Below are 16,502 nucleotides of genomic sequence, written 5' to 3'. Positions count from 1 at the left end.
CAGCTTGCAGTTGTAGGGAGGCAGTTAGAAAGGCCAAAGCTGCCATAGAGCTAAGGATGGCATCCCAAGTTAAGGATAACAAAAAATTGTTTTTCAGATATATAGGGAGTAAAAGGAAGGCTCAGGGTGGTATAGGACCACTACTGAATGGGCAAAAGCAATTGGTGACAGACAGGGGGACAAGGCTGAACTCCTCAATGAGTTCTTTGCCTCAGTCTTCCTAAACGATGGGCAAAACAAGTCTCACAATGGCATTGTAGAGATGCAACAGCAGGGTGCCAGACTACCAAGTGTTGTCCCTGAGATGTTGCGGAGTCACTTGGATGGACTGGATGCCTTTAAGTTGGCAGGCCCAGATGAACTCCACCTGAGGGTACTGAAGGCACTGGCTGATGTCATTGCACAGCCACTGGCAAGAATATTTGAGCACTCGTGGCACACGGGTCAGGTCCTGGAGAACTGGAAAAGAGCCAATGTGGTCCCTATTTTCAAGAAGGGGAGGAAGGAAGATCCAGGCAACTACAGGCCAGTCAGTCTCACCTCCATCCTTGGTAAAGTCTTTGAAAAGATTATTAAGGCTCATATATGTGAGAGCCCAGCAGGAAAAATTATGCTGAGGGGAAACCAGCATGGGCTCATAGCAGGTAGATCATGCCTGACTAATCTAGTCTCATTTTATGACCAGGTTACAAAACACCTGGACGAATTTGTTAATTTCATTTACTTAGACTTCAGGAAGGCCTTCAATACGGTATCCCATCCCATACTGGTGAACAAATTAAGAGGCTGTGACTTGGATGATTACACAGCCTGGTGGGTGGCAAATTGGCTAGAGGGTTGTACCCAGAGAGTGGTGGTGGACAGGTCGATATTGATCTAGAAGGACGTGGGCAGTGGGGTCCGGCAGGCTCGGTCCTTGGACCGATACTCTTCAATGTCTTCATCAGTGACTTGGACGAGGGGGTGAAGTGTACTCTGTCCAAGTTTGCAGATGATACAAAACCGCGGGGAGAAGTGGACACACCAGAGGGCAGGGAACAACTACAGACAGACCTGGACAGGTTGGACAAATAGGCAGAAAACAATAGAATGTGATTTAACAAGGAGAAATGAAAAGTGCTGCACCTAGGGAGGAAAAATGTCCAGCACACCTATTGCCTGGGAAATGACCTGCTTGGCAGCACAGAAGCAGAAAGAGATCTCAGAGTCCTAGTGGACTCCAAGATGAGCATGAGTCATCAGTGTGACGAAGTCATCAGCAAAGCTAACTGCACTTCACAAACAGAACCAAGGAGGTGATACTTCCCCTCTATCGGGCAGTGGTCAGACCGCAGTTGGAATACTGTGTCCAGTTTTGGGTGCCACACTTCAAGAGGGATGTGGATAACCTGGAGAGGTCCAGAGAAGGGCCACTTGTATGGTTAAGGGCTTTCAGGCCAAGCCCTACGAGGAGAGACTAGGGCACCTGGACCTCTTCAGCCTCCACAAGAGAAGGCTGAGATGCGACCTTGTGGCTGCCTATAAATTCATCATGGAGGCGCAGAAGGGAATTGGTGAGGTTCTACTCACCAAGGCGCGCCTGGGGGTTACAAGAAATAATGGCCATAAGCTAGCAGAGAGCAGATTTAGACTGGACATTAGGAAGAACTTCACAGAGTGGCCAAAATCTGGAATAGACTCCCAAGGGAGGTGGTGCTCTCCCCTACCCTGGGGGTCTTCAAGAGGAGGTTAGATAGGCATCTAGCTGGGGTCATCTGAACCCAGCACTCTTTGCTGCCTATGCAGGGGGTTGGACTCAATGATGTTGAGGTCCCTTCCAACCCTAACATCTATGAATGCAAACTGAAGGGAAATAAAAACTAAATTTCTCTTCAAGACTTCAAATGCTGTGAAATTACATTAGCTAAAACACTGCTAGTTGGATCTGCCCTATTTGCTAGGGGGAACATTTCTAATTTTCCTTTTGCTACATTTGCACACTAGAGAGCTAACAGATCAAAATGTATGCAGTTTATAAGTGCTAGAGAGAACATTTTCATTTTTTCCTTGCATTTTCTTGTTCATATCATTGAGGTGTTGCAATATATCCCAGGTAGGCAAGTTTGCACACCATACTACATCAGCAATTAGGTCTGTGTATGCAGATTGCTCCGAAGTAAAAAAAGATTTTTACTTCCTCTCAGCTCATACAAATTTGACAGAAGTTTTCTATGGGAAAGACGCCGTACTTCCATGTGCAAAAGCAAATTCTGATGTTCTGCTCCTGTATTCTCACATAACCATGAGAAAAGGCAACTTTTCAAAGGTCGTGCTTTTGTTAAGTTCACTATTTTTATTCCTCCGTCCAGCACTGAGGAGAGTTCTTCTGGCAATGTTTTGGCCACAAACATTTCCCAGGACAGGAAACAGTGGGTAACCAGCATGTTGGGATTTTTGTGCTTGACCTTGTTTAAAAACCCTTTCACTTTTCCAGTCATAGTGGCCACCCCATCTGTGCAGACACTCTGCCATTCCAGTTCTTCTTCTTCAAGATAGGCCATTGTCACCCTAAATATTTCCTCTCCAGTCATATTACGTGGTAGCTGTTTTCAAAATAAAAATATTTCTTTTATAACATCTCTGTCAATGTACCTAATGTTAGCCAAGAGCTGAGCATGACCACTGATGTCTGTTGACTTGTTAAGCTGCAAAGCAAATTTTCCAGTTTGTTTTATTTTTTCTTAAACAACAGTTTCAGTGGTGACTTATCATGTTGTCTGAAAGGAGAACTTTGCGATTACATTGACTGCATCTGAGCCTAACATTTCTCTCACAGTCTATTACCATGCTGGTAAAATTAAATATTCTGCAATTATATGTTACTTCTTTTTGTCTTTGCAACAAGCTCAGCAACCAAGTAGCTTGCCTCCGACACTTTATCAGACACAGTTACACTGTCTTTCGTCATTTGTACATGTTTTCACTTTGATCCTTCAAATGTTTGAAAAAAATCTTTATCTTTGTTGGCAAGAGAAAGGTGTTTGGTTGTAAGATCTTGTTTCAACTTACTTGGCACCATGGCATGGTTTGAAAGTTTCTCTCCACACATGAAACATAGTGGAATAGGGCAAGTTAGTTCACCAGTAAATGAAAATCCATAATGCAAATAACTCTCACACCCTTTTGACTTTTTTGTGGTTGTATTTAGCTTTGCCAGTGCAAGTAGATGTGGAGGCATCAGAATCTTGCCTTTTATCCATTTTCCCTTTCCTATTCAAAATTCACCACTGTAACTGAACTGACTACTCTGCTCAACGCAGGTTTTTTTGACCATGTACAAAGTCATTAGAACATAGCATGATGCACTGTCTCACATCCATACACCAGAATAGCTGCATGACACAATACTTTTTGGTTCCATCCACACAACTCATTTATATAAATGCTACATTTCATTTATTCATCTTTCTAAGCAGGGATAGGCAACCCTTGGCACATGTGTGAAGAAACTGTTTACAATTTTTTTTTAAGTTGCTGCTCTGGGCTCTCTGGAGTAGCCACAGGTGGCAGATACCAGGGGCAGAGTCAGGAGAGCAGAGGCAGGGACACTGTCACTGTTCTGTTGATCCTACCCCCTGTTCCCAGGCTGTACCCTCCAGCCCAGCCTGGCCTCTGGAGGACAGCGGTGGATGGGCAAGCCCAAGGTTTAGGCAGATGGATGCCCTGTCCCACCTGGGCAAGGGCAGCACTGGGGTGCCTGGGGCTGGGTGCTTGGGGCAGGGCCTGGGCAATGCAGAGAAATGCAGGCATGGGGGGAAGGAACTGTGGGCGGGCCGGCCCCTTGAGAAGGCAGAGGCTGAGTGGGAGGCAGTGCCCAGTGGCCCCTGAGGTGGGGCCTGGCCTGGGCAGCTTTGCAGGTATGGGCCGCAGCCATCCTGCCTCTGAGAGGATGCCTGGCCAGGGCAGGATGCCAGGCTCAAGGGGCTCCTGGCTTATCCTCCTTGCATGCTGGGCACAGTGCGAGCGGGGTGGAGCCTGCCTGGGCCCTGGCCTTGCCCACCCGCAGGTCATGTCCAGGGGCTGGGGCCAGGGCAGGTACTGTGCAGGGCTACTCCGTGACAAGTTTCCAGCTGGCTCGGTCCTGAACGCTGCCTGTAGTGGCTGTTCCCAAGGCCCTGGGGACTCCTACAGCCAGGCCCTTGCACTGGGGGTGGCTCCACCCAACTCACACTGTGTGCAAGGAAGCCGAGCCCACAGCCAGGAGCTCCTCAAGCCCAGCATCTTGTCTCGGACAGGTGGCATCCCTTCACAGGCAGGGCAGCTGCACCCCATGCCTGGGGAGCTGTGTAGTCCAGGCTGGACCCTACCTTGGGTGCTGCTGGGGCCCCCTGCCCATTCACCCAAGCCTGCAGAGCCCCAGGGCAGCCCCATTTCCCACCTGGCCCCCACTTTCACAAGAAGCTGACTGCGCTGGCCTGCCTGCAGCTCCTCCCCCCTGTGCCTACTTCTCCCTGTGCTGCCCAGACCCTGCCTTGAACTTCCAGCCCTAGTGCTCAGCACCCCTGTGCTGCCCCCACCCTGATGGGACAGGTGTTTGTCTGCCCAAGCCCTCCTTCCCAGCCCTAGGCCTGGGCTTCCCCTGCTCTGGGACTGTGGGGGAGGCCTGACTGCCCTGGCCCTGGTGGCTGCTGCTGGGGTATCACTACCTCCCTCCGCTGGACACTGCCCTGAACCAGCAGACCCAAGCTGCAGCCAGTACCAGTGGGAGATGTTGGTGGCAAGGGACACACCCTCTTTCTCTTTTTCCTTTTTTTTCTCTCTTTTTTCTCTCTCTTTTTCTCTGTTTCTCTCTTTCATGGTCTCTTTTCTGTCTTATCTCTTTCTCTTCTCTCTTTTTGTCTTCTTTTTTTCTATTTTCTTTTTTCTTTCTCCTTTTTTCCTTTCCCTCTTTTTCTCTTTTCTCTGTCTCTTCTCTCTCTCTCTCATCTTCTTCTGTCTTCTCTGTTCTTTTCTTTCTTCTTTTTTCTATTTCTTCTTTTTTCTCTTTTTTCTTTCTCTTTTTTCCCTCTTTCTCTCTTTTTTCTTTCTCTCTGCTTGTTTTTATTTATCTACCTATTTCTTTTTTCTTCCTCCCTTCTCACCTTTTTTCTTTCTTGTTTCTCATTTTTCTCTCCTTTTTTCTCTCTCTCTCCTCTCCTTTTTTCCCCTCTCTGATTACAGCTTGCTTAATAAAAAAGGATACACAAGAATAAAGGTAATATATGTAATTTTTCTTATTCTCACCAGGTTTAGAATTTTTAGGAAACCTGGTATTTACCATAAAAAGCAACATTTATGATTATGAACTATTTCAATATGCACCACCCTGGCTTCATTTTTCTGGCATGCTGGCACTCCAGCACCTCACAAAGTAGACATTGTGTTTTTTTCAGCACTCCAGCCAAAAACATTGCCTACCTTGTTCCAAAGTATGACTTTTTTTCCAAAATTCCACAGCACACCTATTAATTTCTGATGGCAGACCAGTTGGGGAACACTAAAGTATTGAAAGAATTGGGTGAGGTAGCTTCAGAATCATTGTCATCTTTGAGAGCTCATGGAAGTCAGGCGAAGCTCTGGATAACTGGAACTGGGCAAATATCATTGCCATCAAAATTTGGATTTACCAACTTGAATTTACCAATTTGATTTCATTTTATGACAAGGTGACAGGATCGGTGGATGAGCGGGAGAGCAGTGGATGGTGATAGACCTTGACTTCAGCAAAGTGGGATGGGCAGGGGGCATGGTGCAGCTCAGCAGTGGCAGGCACGTGGCATGACACTGCTCCCAGGGATATGCAGCAGTCCTCAAAGCCTGTTGTGCAGCAGCAGCCACCTCTACTGCATGCACAGATTTGGGGGCCTGTGCCCCCTGGGCCTCCACTAGGGTCCACACAGCGGCAGGAACCCCTCCCCCCAGCACCCCTGGACAAGCCACCCAGGCTCCGAATGTCCCATGACCCAGCCTGGCTGTGGCCCCATTCACCCCCAGGCCCCGCCCCACTCCCTCTGTCACTGCTAGGACCTTGATCTGCCCCTCCCCCTCATGGCTCTTTCCCCTCTCCCTGCCCTTTCCCCTACAGACTTAGCTATGGAGGAGGGGGAGGAGAGCCTGCATGTGCACTCAGCCTCCCCCCACCCCAATAATTTTTTCTCCCTCTGCCTATGGCATACCACCTAGGACCTTGTTAAGTACCCCTAGGGCTATGTGTACCCCCAGTTGACAACCACTGAGCTAAGGAAACACAGGTTAGATAAAGTACTATAGGATGGATTCATAATTGGTTGGGTCATTGTGCTCAGCAAGTGTCATCAAGGATTCAGTGTTAAGTTGGATGGAAATATTAGAGTAGGTTTCCCAGGGATCTGTCCTGAATCCAGGCTATTTTAACATCTTCATTAACAATTTGGACGATAGGACTGAGTGTATGCTTAGCAAATTTGCAGATGACATCAAGTTAGATGGAGCTGCAGACATACTGGAAGGCTAGGATCCAAAAAGACCTAGATAAACTGGAGAAATGATTTGAGATCAATTAAATGAAATTCAGCAAGGACAAGTCATGCACTTGGGATGCAATAATTGCATGCACAAATACTAACTGGAGAATAGTTTAGCTAAGCTGCAGTGCTGCAAAGAAGAACTAGGAGACCTGTACCATAAACTGGATATAAGCAAACATTGTCCTTTTGTTGCAAAAAAAAGTCAATTGCATACTAGGTTGTATTAATAGGAATGTAATTTGCAAATCAAGGGAAGTGATTCTTTTGCTGTATTTAGTACTGGTAAGGTCTCACCTGCAGTACTGTATTTTTAAGAAAGCTATGGACAAATTAAGAATAGTCTAGTGAAGAATGACAAAAATGATTAGAGGTCTGGAAAAAATTACTTTTAAGAAAAGGCTGAAAGAGCTAGGATTTTTAGTTAGAAGACAACACTGAGAAGGGATCTGATAACAATCTTCAAATACCTGAAGGGCAATGACATAGAGAATGATAAACAATTCTTTGTGGCCATCAGGGACAGGACTAACAACAAAGGCCTCAAAGTGCTGCAGAGGAAATTTAGGTTTGAGATTAGGGGAAACTTTCTGACTAGGAGGAAGGAGGGAAGATAAGCATTGAAACAAGCTACCTAGAGAGATTGTGGAATCTCCATCCCTGGATATTTTCAACAGCAGGTTTTACAGACACTCGACTGGGCTGGTGTAGTCAGGGATGAGCCTGCCTTGACCAGCGGACTGACCTAAGTGACTTCATGGGGTCCCTTACTGCCCTATGATCCTGCACTATTGAAATCAAGGTGGGGTGGGGGTTACAATTTCCTAGTCACTCTTTTTTTCCCTTCCCTTTTTTAAGGATTTCACCAAAAGATTTGATATGGTGCCAAACTAGAAATTGTTAGGATTTGGATTTGTGTAAAAATACTGAAGTCAGTAAAGACCTGGCTAAAGAAGCATGGGGTTCCTACAGTTGTTTCTCAAGGATAAGATATGGGAGTTATTTTATTTAATATTTTCATTTCTTATCTTGATATGGAATTTAGGAATGCACTACACTTTGTTTATAACATAATGTTCAGAGCCATTTTGGATCAAAATACAGAAAGAACCAAATGACCTTGAGGACTGAAGTAATAAAAAAGGGATGACACATAACAGAAAAAATGTGAGATCATGCCCTCAGAGTATGTCTGTATTTACCTAGGGCTATTCCTAGGTCTGCCCTTTAGCCTAATCCCTTTCTACAACTACCCACATTTACAGCTCCCTAGCAGCAGTCTGTCATGTTTCTGGACATTTTGCTGAGCATCAGGGCTTGAGACCCAGCTTCTCACTGGCCCCACAGTAGTCTCAGGCTTCTGCACAGTTAGCATCTCATGTAGATGTGGCCTTTAGGTGTAACAGGAGCCTAACCAGTTTTAAATGGAGCATGGTAAAGTCATGAACAGTTATATAACATGCTGACAGTGATAACAGGAGAGTGGAGTTGATGACTCAGGAGTTCATAGATTTCATAGACATTAGGGCTGGAGGGGAAGATCATTAAGTCCAGCCCCAAGAGGCAGGAGTCAAAGGCTTTCTTGAAGTTTCATAAATTTCATAGACATTAGGGCTGAAAGGGACCTCGGAAGATCATTGAGTCCAGCCCCCTGTCCAAAGGGCAGGAAGTCAGCTGGGGTCATAGGATCCCAGCAAGATAAGCATCCAATTTACTCTTGAAGGTGTTCAATGTAGGTGCTTGAATCACCTCCGATGGCAGGCTGTTTCAGACCTTGAGGGCTTGGACAGTAAAGAAATTCTTTCTTATGTCCAGCCTGAAACAGTTATGCAGTAGTTTATAACTGTTTGACCTCGTCATCTCTTGGGGTGCTCTGGTGAACAAATGTTCCCCCAGGTCCTCGTGAATACCCTGTATAAACTTATAGGTGGCCATCAGGTCACCCCTGAGCCTGTGCTTTTCCAGGCTGAAAAGTCACATGGCTGTCAGCCTGTCGTCATAAGGTCTGTTTTCCTGACCTCTGATCATATGTGTGGCTCTCCTCTGGACTCTCTCAAGCTTCTCCACATCCTTTTTGAATTGCGGAGCCCAAAACTGGACACAGTATTCCAGCTGCGGCCTCACCAAGGCTGAGTACAATGGGAGAATGACATCCTGGGATTTGCTTAAGAAGCATCTATGGATGCAAGCCAGTGTTTTACTCGCTTTACTGGCTGCAGCATCACATTGCAGGCTCATGTTCATCTTGTGGTCAATCCTGACCCCCAAGTCCCTCTCATCCATAGTGCTAGTCAGTGTAGCACTGCCGAGCCTATAGACATGCTGCAAGTTTTTCCTCCCAAGGTGGAGAACCTTGCATTTTTTGGTGTTAAACACCATCAGGTTCTCATCCACCTATTTTCTGAGCCTGTCAAGATCAGCCTGGATCACCCTCCTGTCCTCAGGTGTGGACTCTTTACCCCAAAGTTTGGTATCATCAGTGAACTTGGCCAGTCTGCTTCTGACTCCAATGTCCACATCATTAATGAAGAGGTTGAACAAAATAGGTCCAAGGACAGAGTCCTGAGGGACCCCACTGGTCACAGGGCACCATGACAATTGACTTCTGTCAACCACCAACCTCTGGGTTCGACCACGGAGCCAATTCCCCAGCCAGTGGATCATGGTGGATTTGAGGCCACATTTGGACAGTTTTGCCAAAAAGGGATCATGGGATACCAGATCAAAGGCTTCTTTAAAGTTGAGATATATGACATCAATCTCTTCCCCCTTGTCCAGGTGATAGGTCACCTGGTCATAAAAGGAAATAAGATTGGTCAAAAAAGACCCACCTACAACAAACCCATGCTGGCTATCCCTCAGGATGTTGGTGTCAGCCAGCCCATTAAGGGGATGGCCTCTTTAATAAACTTTTCTAAGATCTTCCCCAGGATAGAAGTCAGGATGATGGGCCTATAGTTTGCCAGATCCACTTTCCTTCCTTTCTTCCAATCATTGGGCTTTTCACCAATCTTATGTCCCATATTTCTCTGCACTCTAGAGCAACATATGCTTGTCCAGTTATGCAGATAAGGCCAGCTAAATCCTGTAGCAGGGTTAAAATTCTTGATGACTGGAAGAGTAGAGCCCCTCCTACCTTTTAGCCTAATAATCGAGTAGTTAGGGCAATTGCTTAAGCAGTTGAGAGACACAATTAGCTTCTAGGTACCACTCACCCAGGGAGGTCTGAACTTCTATCTCCTGCTTTCTAAAAAAGTTCATTTAACTACCAATTGACAGGTTAGGCATTTGCCAGACTCCTCCTCAGCCCTTCTTAAATTTGGTACACTCAGCAGCCAGAAGAGGGAGATATGTGGACCCGTGGATGTGTGACTCAGTGAGATGGATACTGCTCTATATGGAAAGGATCAGTGATCATGTCTACACAAGACCCTTTAAGTGCAGTAGACTAATTCTACTGCACTTTAAAATTGCAGGTAAAATTCATGCTAATGCACAGTTGACTTAATCTACTGTGCATTAATGTCACAAAAAATAACTTGTGCTAAAGCACAGTAGAGGTAATTATGGTGCATTTAGTTGTTACCTGTCATTACAGGTACTAAACTTAATGCACTATAATTACAGTGCATTAATGAACGTGTAGACGTTTCCACTGAGTCCTAGCCCGGCCCCTTGTTCCTAATGGTGTACAAACATCCCCACTTCTTTTATCCAATGGATATTAAATACAAGATACAGTGGGTTAATTTCAAGAAAAGGGCTGGAGAAAAGTTTTGAAAATGTCCAAACTGTGGCCTGGTAGTTAGAGTAGCATGCTAAGTGTCAAAGATCAAAGTCTTTGATTTTGGATGCCGATGGCAGAAGGTCAGAGGTTAACACAACAAACTCTGTAATTGTAGTCTCACACCATTATTCCTCTGTAATAACAGTGCTGTATACATACACCCTTGTTTGTGCCTCATTTCAAATCACTTGAGTCTCCCATACGAGAGAGAAACTAACCTTGAATTGTATACAACCCAGCACAAAAGATACCGTACCTATGGTAACAAGATAAAAATGAAACTCCAAATTAACTGACTTTAATGGAATTGTAAAATTAAAATAATGTGCTGTGCTTGCCCTCATGTGACCAAACAGGCTCAGTACCACCCAAGCAAAAAGAAATGCCTGTGCCAGCATGAAACCTTAGCAGACAAAGCACAATTGCCAGCCCGTTAATTTTTCATGCCTGGCGTGTAGTAATTGACCACCCTGCCGAGTATAACTTTGAAGGAACTTCCGCCCAAAGCGAAGAACTCTATGCACACCCAGGAGACATAATCTGTGAACAGGCCATTCACAGTCATCTTCTCCCCGCCATCGGCTCTTCCCAGGCGTACCCCTCCCTTGCCGGCTCGTTTATCTTTCTCGTCAAGAGCTCTCAGAGGTCTACGGACCACAGCAGCTTATCTGCATCGCTCAGAACTTGTATTAAGCGAGTCTGTAACTCACACTGTAATTGCTGAGTAACAGAACATCTACATGCCGTAATTGAACAAAGCAAGCTCTCTTCCTACGCTCCAGCCATCTGTAGCGTAAGTAAAATAAACCCTTCTGTGTAACCAATACGCTTTAAGTCACCTGACTCCTACTCGCCATTAACACCCACCTGTCCGGTCACCGATCCCTTTTGCGCCAAGCCGGTCGTGCAGACCCAGGCTCGCGGGTCAACGGCACCGGTCTTTTGGGGCACGACACTAAGAAGCAAGAGATACATTTTCAAACCCTCTCTGGGTGGAGAGTACCTAGAACTGGGGTGTCCTCTGCAGGCAAAGTCCCTAACCACTAAGCTAATTGGATTCACAGATGAGAATTTCTCCTCCATTTTGCTCCCAGCAGGTACAGACACAGGGGGTGCACCTACTGCATAGTGGTTACTGCACATTTATTTTGTACTTGCAGTAACCAGAGTTACCGTGCAGTAGCACTGGCAAACATCTTTTAAGTGATGCTACTATGCAGTAGCATATTAGCACTGTTAGTGCTGTAATGCACTACTGTACTATATTATTCAGCTACTGTGCAGTCAGCGTCTCATGTAGACATGCTCAGGATGATTCTTTTTTGCCACAGGGCAAATAGAATCCAAAACTGTACAAGATGCCACGAACTTTAATTATGTGGCTTCATACATGCCATTTAGGTGCATAAAGACAAATAGGATTCTGCCCTAAATATTTACTCTTGTGTAATTGGCATTAAACCAATCTAACTTCATGCAGACTAGTGGAGTCTGAAAGAATCAGGAATAACATTTCACTGTTGTAAGGTACACTGGTTTACACTTCATTTGTCCACTTCCGTCACTGTCAGCGGCAGTGGACTGCCTCAATGCAAGGATGCCAGTCTTCCAGTGGAAAAGGAAGTTACTGGTGTGTCCAGAGATGAGCGAAGGGGCTGTAATAGGGACGGAAGGGGAATGCACTTTCCAGTCCAGGACAACCATGCATTCCTCCATTTTTGATCCCAGTTTAATTTATGTTAGTACACAAAGCTTATGTAAATATGTGCACATATGAAGAAACATAGGAAAAGCGAATGTAGAAGGCATGCTTTAAAAATACTCTGCTAGTTATAAACAGACTAGCAAATTTCCTGTCAAGAATGATGGATGAACTCTGAATAACGAAAACACATGGATAGATTTTACTTTTTATATTTATTAAATAAATTAAATATGTGTAAATATACATTTACCACCTCTGAGGAGCAGGAGGGGTGAGACGAGGCCAGCATCACTGGCCTCATCCCCCTCTCTGTCCCCTCTGTCACGGCAGTGCTCCGCCGCACTGCCACCTTTTGTCTGTAACATTCTTGGAGTACTCTGATTGGTTGTTTCAGTAATCAATCAGAATGCTCCAAGAGCATTACAGACAGACAGACAGATTAAGCCCTTTATTATATTAGAATTGAGTTCATCACAGTGTCTTATCTCAAGATCCAGTAGCTGGAAACTGAAACATGACAAATTCAGACAAGTAGACAGATGCCTATGTTTAACAGTGAAGGTAACTAGACACTGGAATAGTTAGCTAAAGATTTGATGGATCCTCTCACTTGAAGCCTTTAAATTAAAATGGAATGTTCTAAAAGACATGTTTTAGCTGAGTCAGAAATTACAGTCTTAAAGAAGGAATTACTGTGTGAAAATAAATGGCCTGTATAATGCAGACTTACAGATCATATTGAAGCCTTCTGGCCTTACAGTTTAAGTATCTGTGGAACAAAAATAGATTTAAAAAAATCACTAGACATAGAATGCACTGATTTTCAGCCAGGTTATCTGTGTGTCATGGCACCTTGCATTGCTGCAGGATGTCATGCAATGTTTAGCATTGTTAGGTGTGCAAACATGATTCACAAGATAAACCCAGAATTTTCAAATAGGAATCCATAGTGTTAAAAACACTGTGATCTGTTGTGGTCTTTTTGAGTTCTTGCTCTCTCATTTTTTGTAGTTAAAACTCAAGTGAAAACTAAGAACAGATGTTTTCTGAGGGGTGCCTTGTATCTAAAAAGGTTAAGAATGACTGATCTAGACATTTTGAGTATCTGCAGCAGCCTTGCTTTACAAAGATTGACTTTTCCCAAAGAAATGTGATTACTACTCAAATTTTAACATCAGGAAGTTAGAGAAGTGGATGAAGTAGTGCATGTCTGAATTTAAGATGTGCATTTGATTAAATATATGATACAGTGCCTCACACAAACTGGATGAAAACTTGATCCAAACTAGCCCAGGTGGGTGAGCTGTTCTGTAAACTGAAAAGTGACTGATGGCTTGTCAAAAAAGAGACTTGCTCAATTGTAGATTACCATTAGTTGTGAGCATTGAAGAGGGCAAGACTTTTGCTTTTATCATTACATTCTACCCCTTCCACTCTGCCCGAGTTCTCAGACACCTCCCACATTCACTTTACAAGAGTCTGCGACCTGATGTCCTGCTCTTCACTGGATTGTTTGCAGTTACAATTTATCAGTCAGCCTTTTCTCTCCATTTGTTGAATTTTCCTTGTGTATAATCATGATGGCAATATCCTTTTCATTCATGTAAATAGTGCTCTGTTCTGGGCTCTGAAGAGCTATGTATGTGGGTATGTGCAGGGAGAAGGGCCCTGAACAAGGGTGGGGGCAGCTTCTTCAGCACATGCCAAAGGCTAGAATGGAATAGCCTGGTACAAGAGCAAGTTAATCCCTGAAACAGACAGCTCTTAGCTATGGAAGCTTCCTTACTTCTGGGTTCATTGTGTTTCCTGCCTCTGCTTGTCTTGCTAGGGAGCGAACATGCAGCAGGAGTCTTAATCCAATTTCCACTTTGCTTTACAGCAAATTAAACGCCAAGCCTTTCTGAGAAGCGTTAGCATGCCTGTTGAGAACACTCGGATCCCCTCTCTGCCAAATGAGGTGAGGAAGCCAATGCTACAACGACAAACATCAATCACCCAAACCATCAGAAGGTAAGGCAGGAGGCACTGTACACAGAGTCTTTTTTAACCTGGAAAGAGTAGTCCTTGGGATTGTAGTGACAGTCCTTCTGGCTTTGCTTTCATTCTCTGGCAAGATGCAATGAATTATTTCCTCAAGATTCTGGATAGTGAAATCCAATGGGTAATTCCAACAGTAAGGAATACTTTACTTGGAAGCAGTAACCAGACCATTAAAAGCACACTTGTGTTGCTGCATTACACTCTCCATGTATTAGAAAGCCCCTGTAATGATTTAACTGTACTATATAGGTGCACATTGGAAATGTGCTTGAAATCATCCCAGGTGGGACAGGGCCATTGTCTTTGGACTGCTGACAGTAAAGCAGAATGTACCAGCCAATGAACTTGCATTGTCCTGCACACCAGGCCCAGTCCCTCCCAAAGCTTGTTCTGGGGCCAGTACTTCTGCCCTTTCTCATGGCTATCTGCCCTTTCCATTGCCTGCTCCCATGTTGCCATTTTGTAAGAATCAAGAACAAAAAATTGTCTTCCTCTCTGAGATTGTTCTGCAGTTGGAAGCAGCCACACTGCCTCCTGTGAGAGTGGAGGTATGGATAAGAGCTAGACATCAAAGGAACACTTCAATGGCAATGCTCCTATGGCTATTCATAGGCTCCTTCCAACAAGCATAAGTACATAAGTAGGTCGTTGGGATGAAGGCTGCAAAAATCTGCACATTTAATAGTCTTTGGTCAGGGAACCAAGCCTTTGTCACTACGTGACCCAAATACATAGAAGAAGCTTGATCTTGTAAAATGAGACCAATTCCATTATTTTAGTAAACATCAAATTAACCCTAAATTTACACTTAGGACAAAATTCTGTGTTGTGCTGGGAGAGCCCCACTCATGAAAACTTCTAATCATTTTTTTCTGCAGCCTGTTAGTTTTGAACAATTTTCTGGCTTGATACCTTTTCAGCTTGATTTTGTCCAGAAGGGGATAGATTTCTAGAAATTTTCAGCAAATTTCCTGGATCCATTTCTATTACTAGCAAGTTAAACCATGTACATACTTCTTGCTTTGTGCAGACAGCCTGACCTTACCTTTCTGAAAAGTAGAGCTGGCTGATAGTTGCACAGCAATCTTCATATGTTTGGCATATGCATTGGATGGAAAGAGGATGTTTGAAAATAACAGTTGCGAAGGGCAACATAGGGCAAGTCATTAAGGAGAGCCACTCTGCAGCTGAGCAAATGTTTACTTTCTTAGTGATTAACCTGTGACATTTAAGACTGTTAGTATCTAGATCAGGGATCGGCAACCCCTGGCACATGTGCCAGAGCATGGCACATGAAAGCATTTTGCTTGGTACATGAGCTTCAGGGCGGATGGTGGGGAAGGGGTTAGGGCTGCATTGCCATACAAAAATCAAGCCCCTCACAGTTCCCCCGCCATCTGCCCAGAAGCACATTTGCACCTGCCACCAACAATGAGCCTGGCTTTCCATGGACTATAGTGCAACTGCTTGCAGCCTCCCCGCTGGCTGCTGCAAACAGCTTGGGCTTCATCACAGTAGACAGGGGCCTGCCCAGAGCCTAGGCCAGCGGTGGCCAGTGGCCAGGAGGCTGCAAGTCGCTGTACTGAGGTCTGTGGGGCCCTGGCCTGGCTTGTTGCTGGGAGTGGGTACATGCACACCTGGGGCAGACAGCGGGGGAGCTGTGAGGGGCTTGATCCTTGTTGTGGCAATGCAGCCCCCGCCTGTTCCCTGCTGACTACCCTGAGTTGTGCATGTACTCACTGCTAGGAACAAGCCTGCCTGGGGCTCTGTAGACCTCAGTGCAGTGGCTTCCAGCCTTCTGACCACCTGCCTCAGCCAGCCTGGGTTCTGGGCAGGCCCCTGCTACCTGCCATGGAACCTGGGCTGCTTGGAGCAGGGGACTGAGCATCTGCTTCCCCAAGTGGTCTTTGACTACAAGTCAAACCAATTGGCAGAAATGACACTTTTCACTCTGCATTTGGGATGATATCCAGTATCTCCCTGGTTTGAATTTCTATTCCCTTTAACCTTGCACCAGCTGGGATCAGGGCTTCAATGTTGATGAACAATGAATACATTTGAATTCTCCTGAGCCAGTGACATTGTGACAGGAGTCCCTTTTACACACAACCATGAATTCAGGGTTCCATTGGCTCTAAGGTTGTCATTCCCCAGTTATGTAAGAGGAGACTCAGAATCATAGTTCTGTTTTCTCTGTCTTCCAAATTTCCCCACTTGACCCCTAAAGTACCCACGGGGATGAACTCCTCCCTTTGGATCTCCCCTTGGTGCCTGCTATACATTGGAATGGACAGGCATTGATGGTTGGAGCATTGATTGTTTATGGGGTGCATGCTGAGATATCTCTGTGGAGGAGAGGCTTCTAAGCCAGGCAGAAATACCATTCCACAACTCGTGCAAGAGACTTGTGTGCAGGGTGATGTCTGAGGGAAGGCCTGAGAAAAAAAGT

At 45.2% G+C, this 16,502-nt stretch overlaps 1 protein-coding gene across 14 annotated transcripts in view; it reads left to right on the top strand.

The window, feature by feature from the left end:
* RHBDF1 (rhomboid 5 homolog 1) overlaps positions 1–16,502 on the top strand; it is a 207,345-nt gene that overhangs the window by 117,793 nt on the left and 73,050 nt on the right. For all 14 annotated transcript variants that reach the window (XM_090024290.1, XM_090024288.1, XM_090024287.1 and 11 more), the window contains one exon: positions 13,893–14,023. In XM_090024290.1, coding sequence (XP_089880416.1) covers positions 13,893–14,023 — 131 coding nt within the window. The remainder of the gene's footprint in view (positions 1–13,892; positions 14,024–16,502) is intronic.

Source organism: Crocodylus siamensis, chromosome 12 (genome assembly GCF_052110815.1).
Source record: "Crocodylus siamensis isolate JL-2025a chromosome 12, ASM5211081v1, whole genome shotgun sequence".
NCBI lineage: Eukaryota > Metazoa > Chordata > Crocodylia > Crocodylidae > Crocodylus > Crocodylus siamensis.
This window is presented reverse-complemented; position numbering and strand designations above follow the sequence as displayed.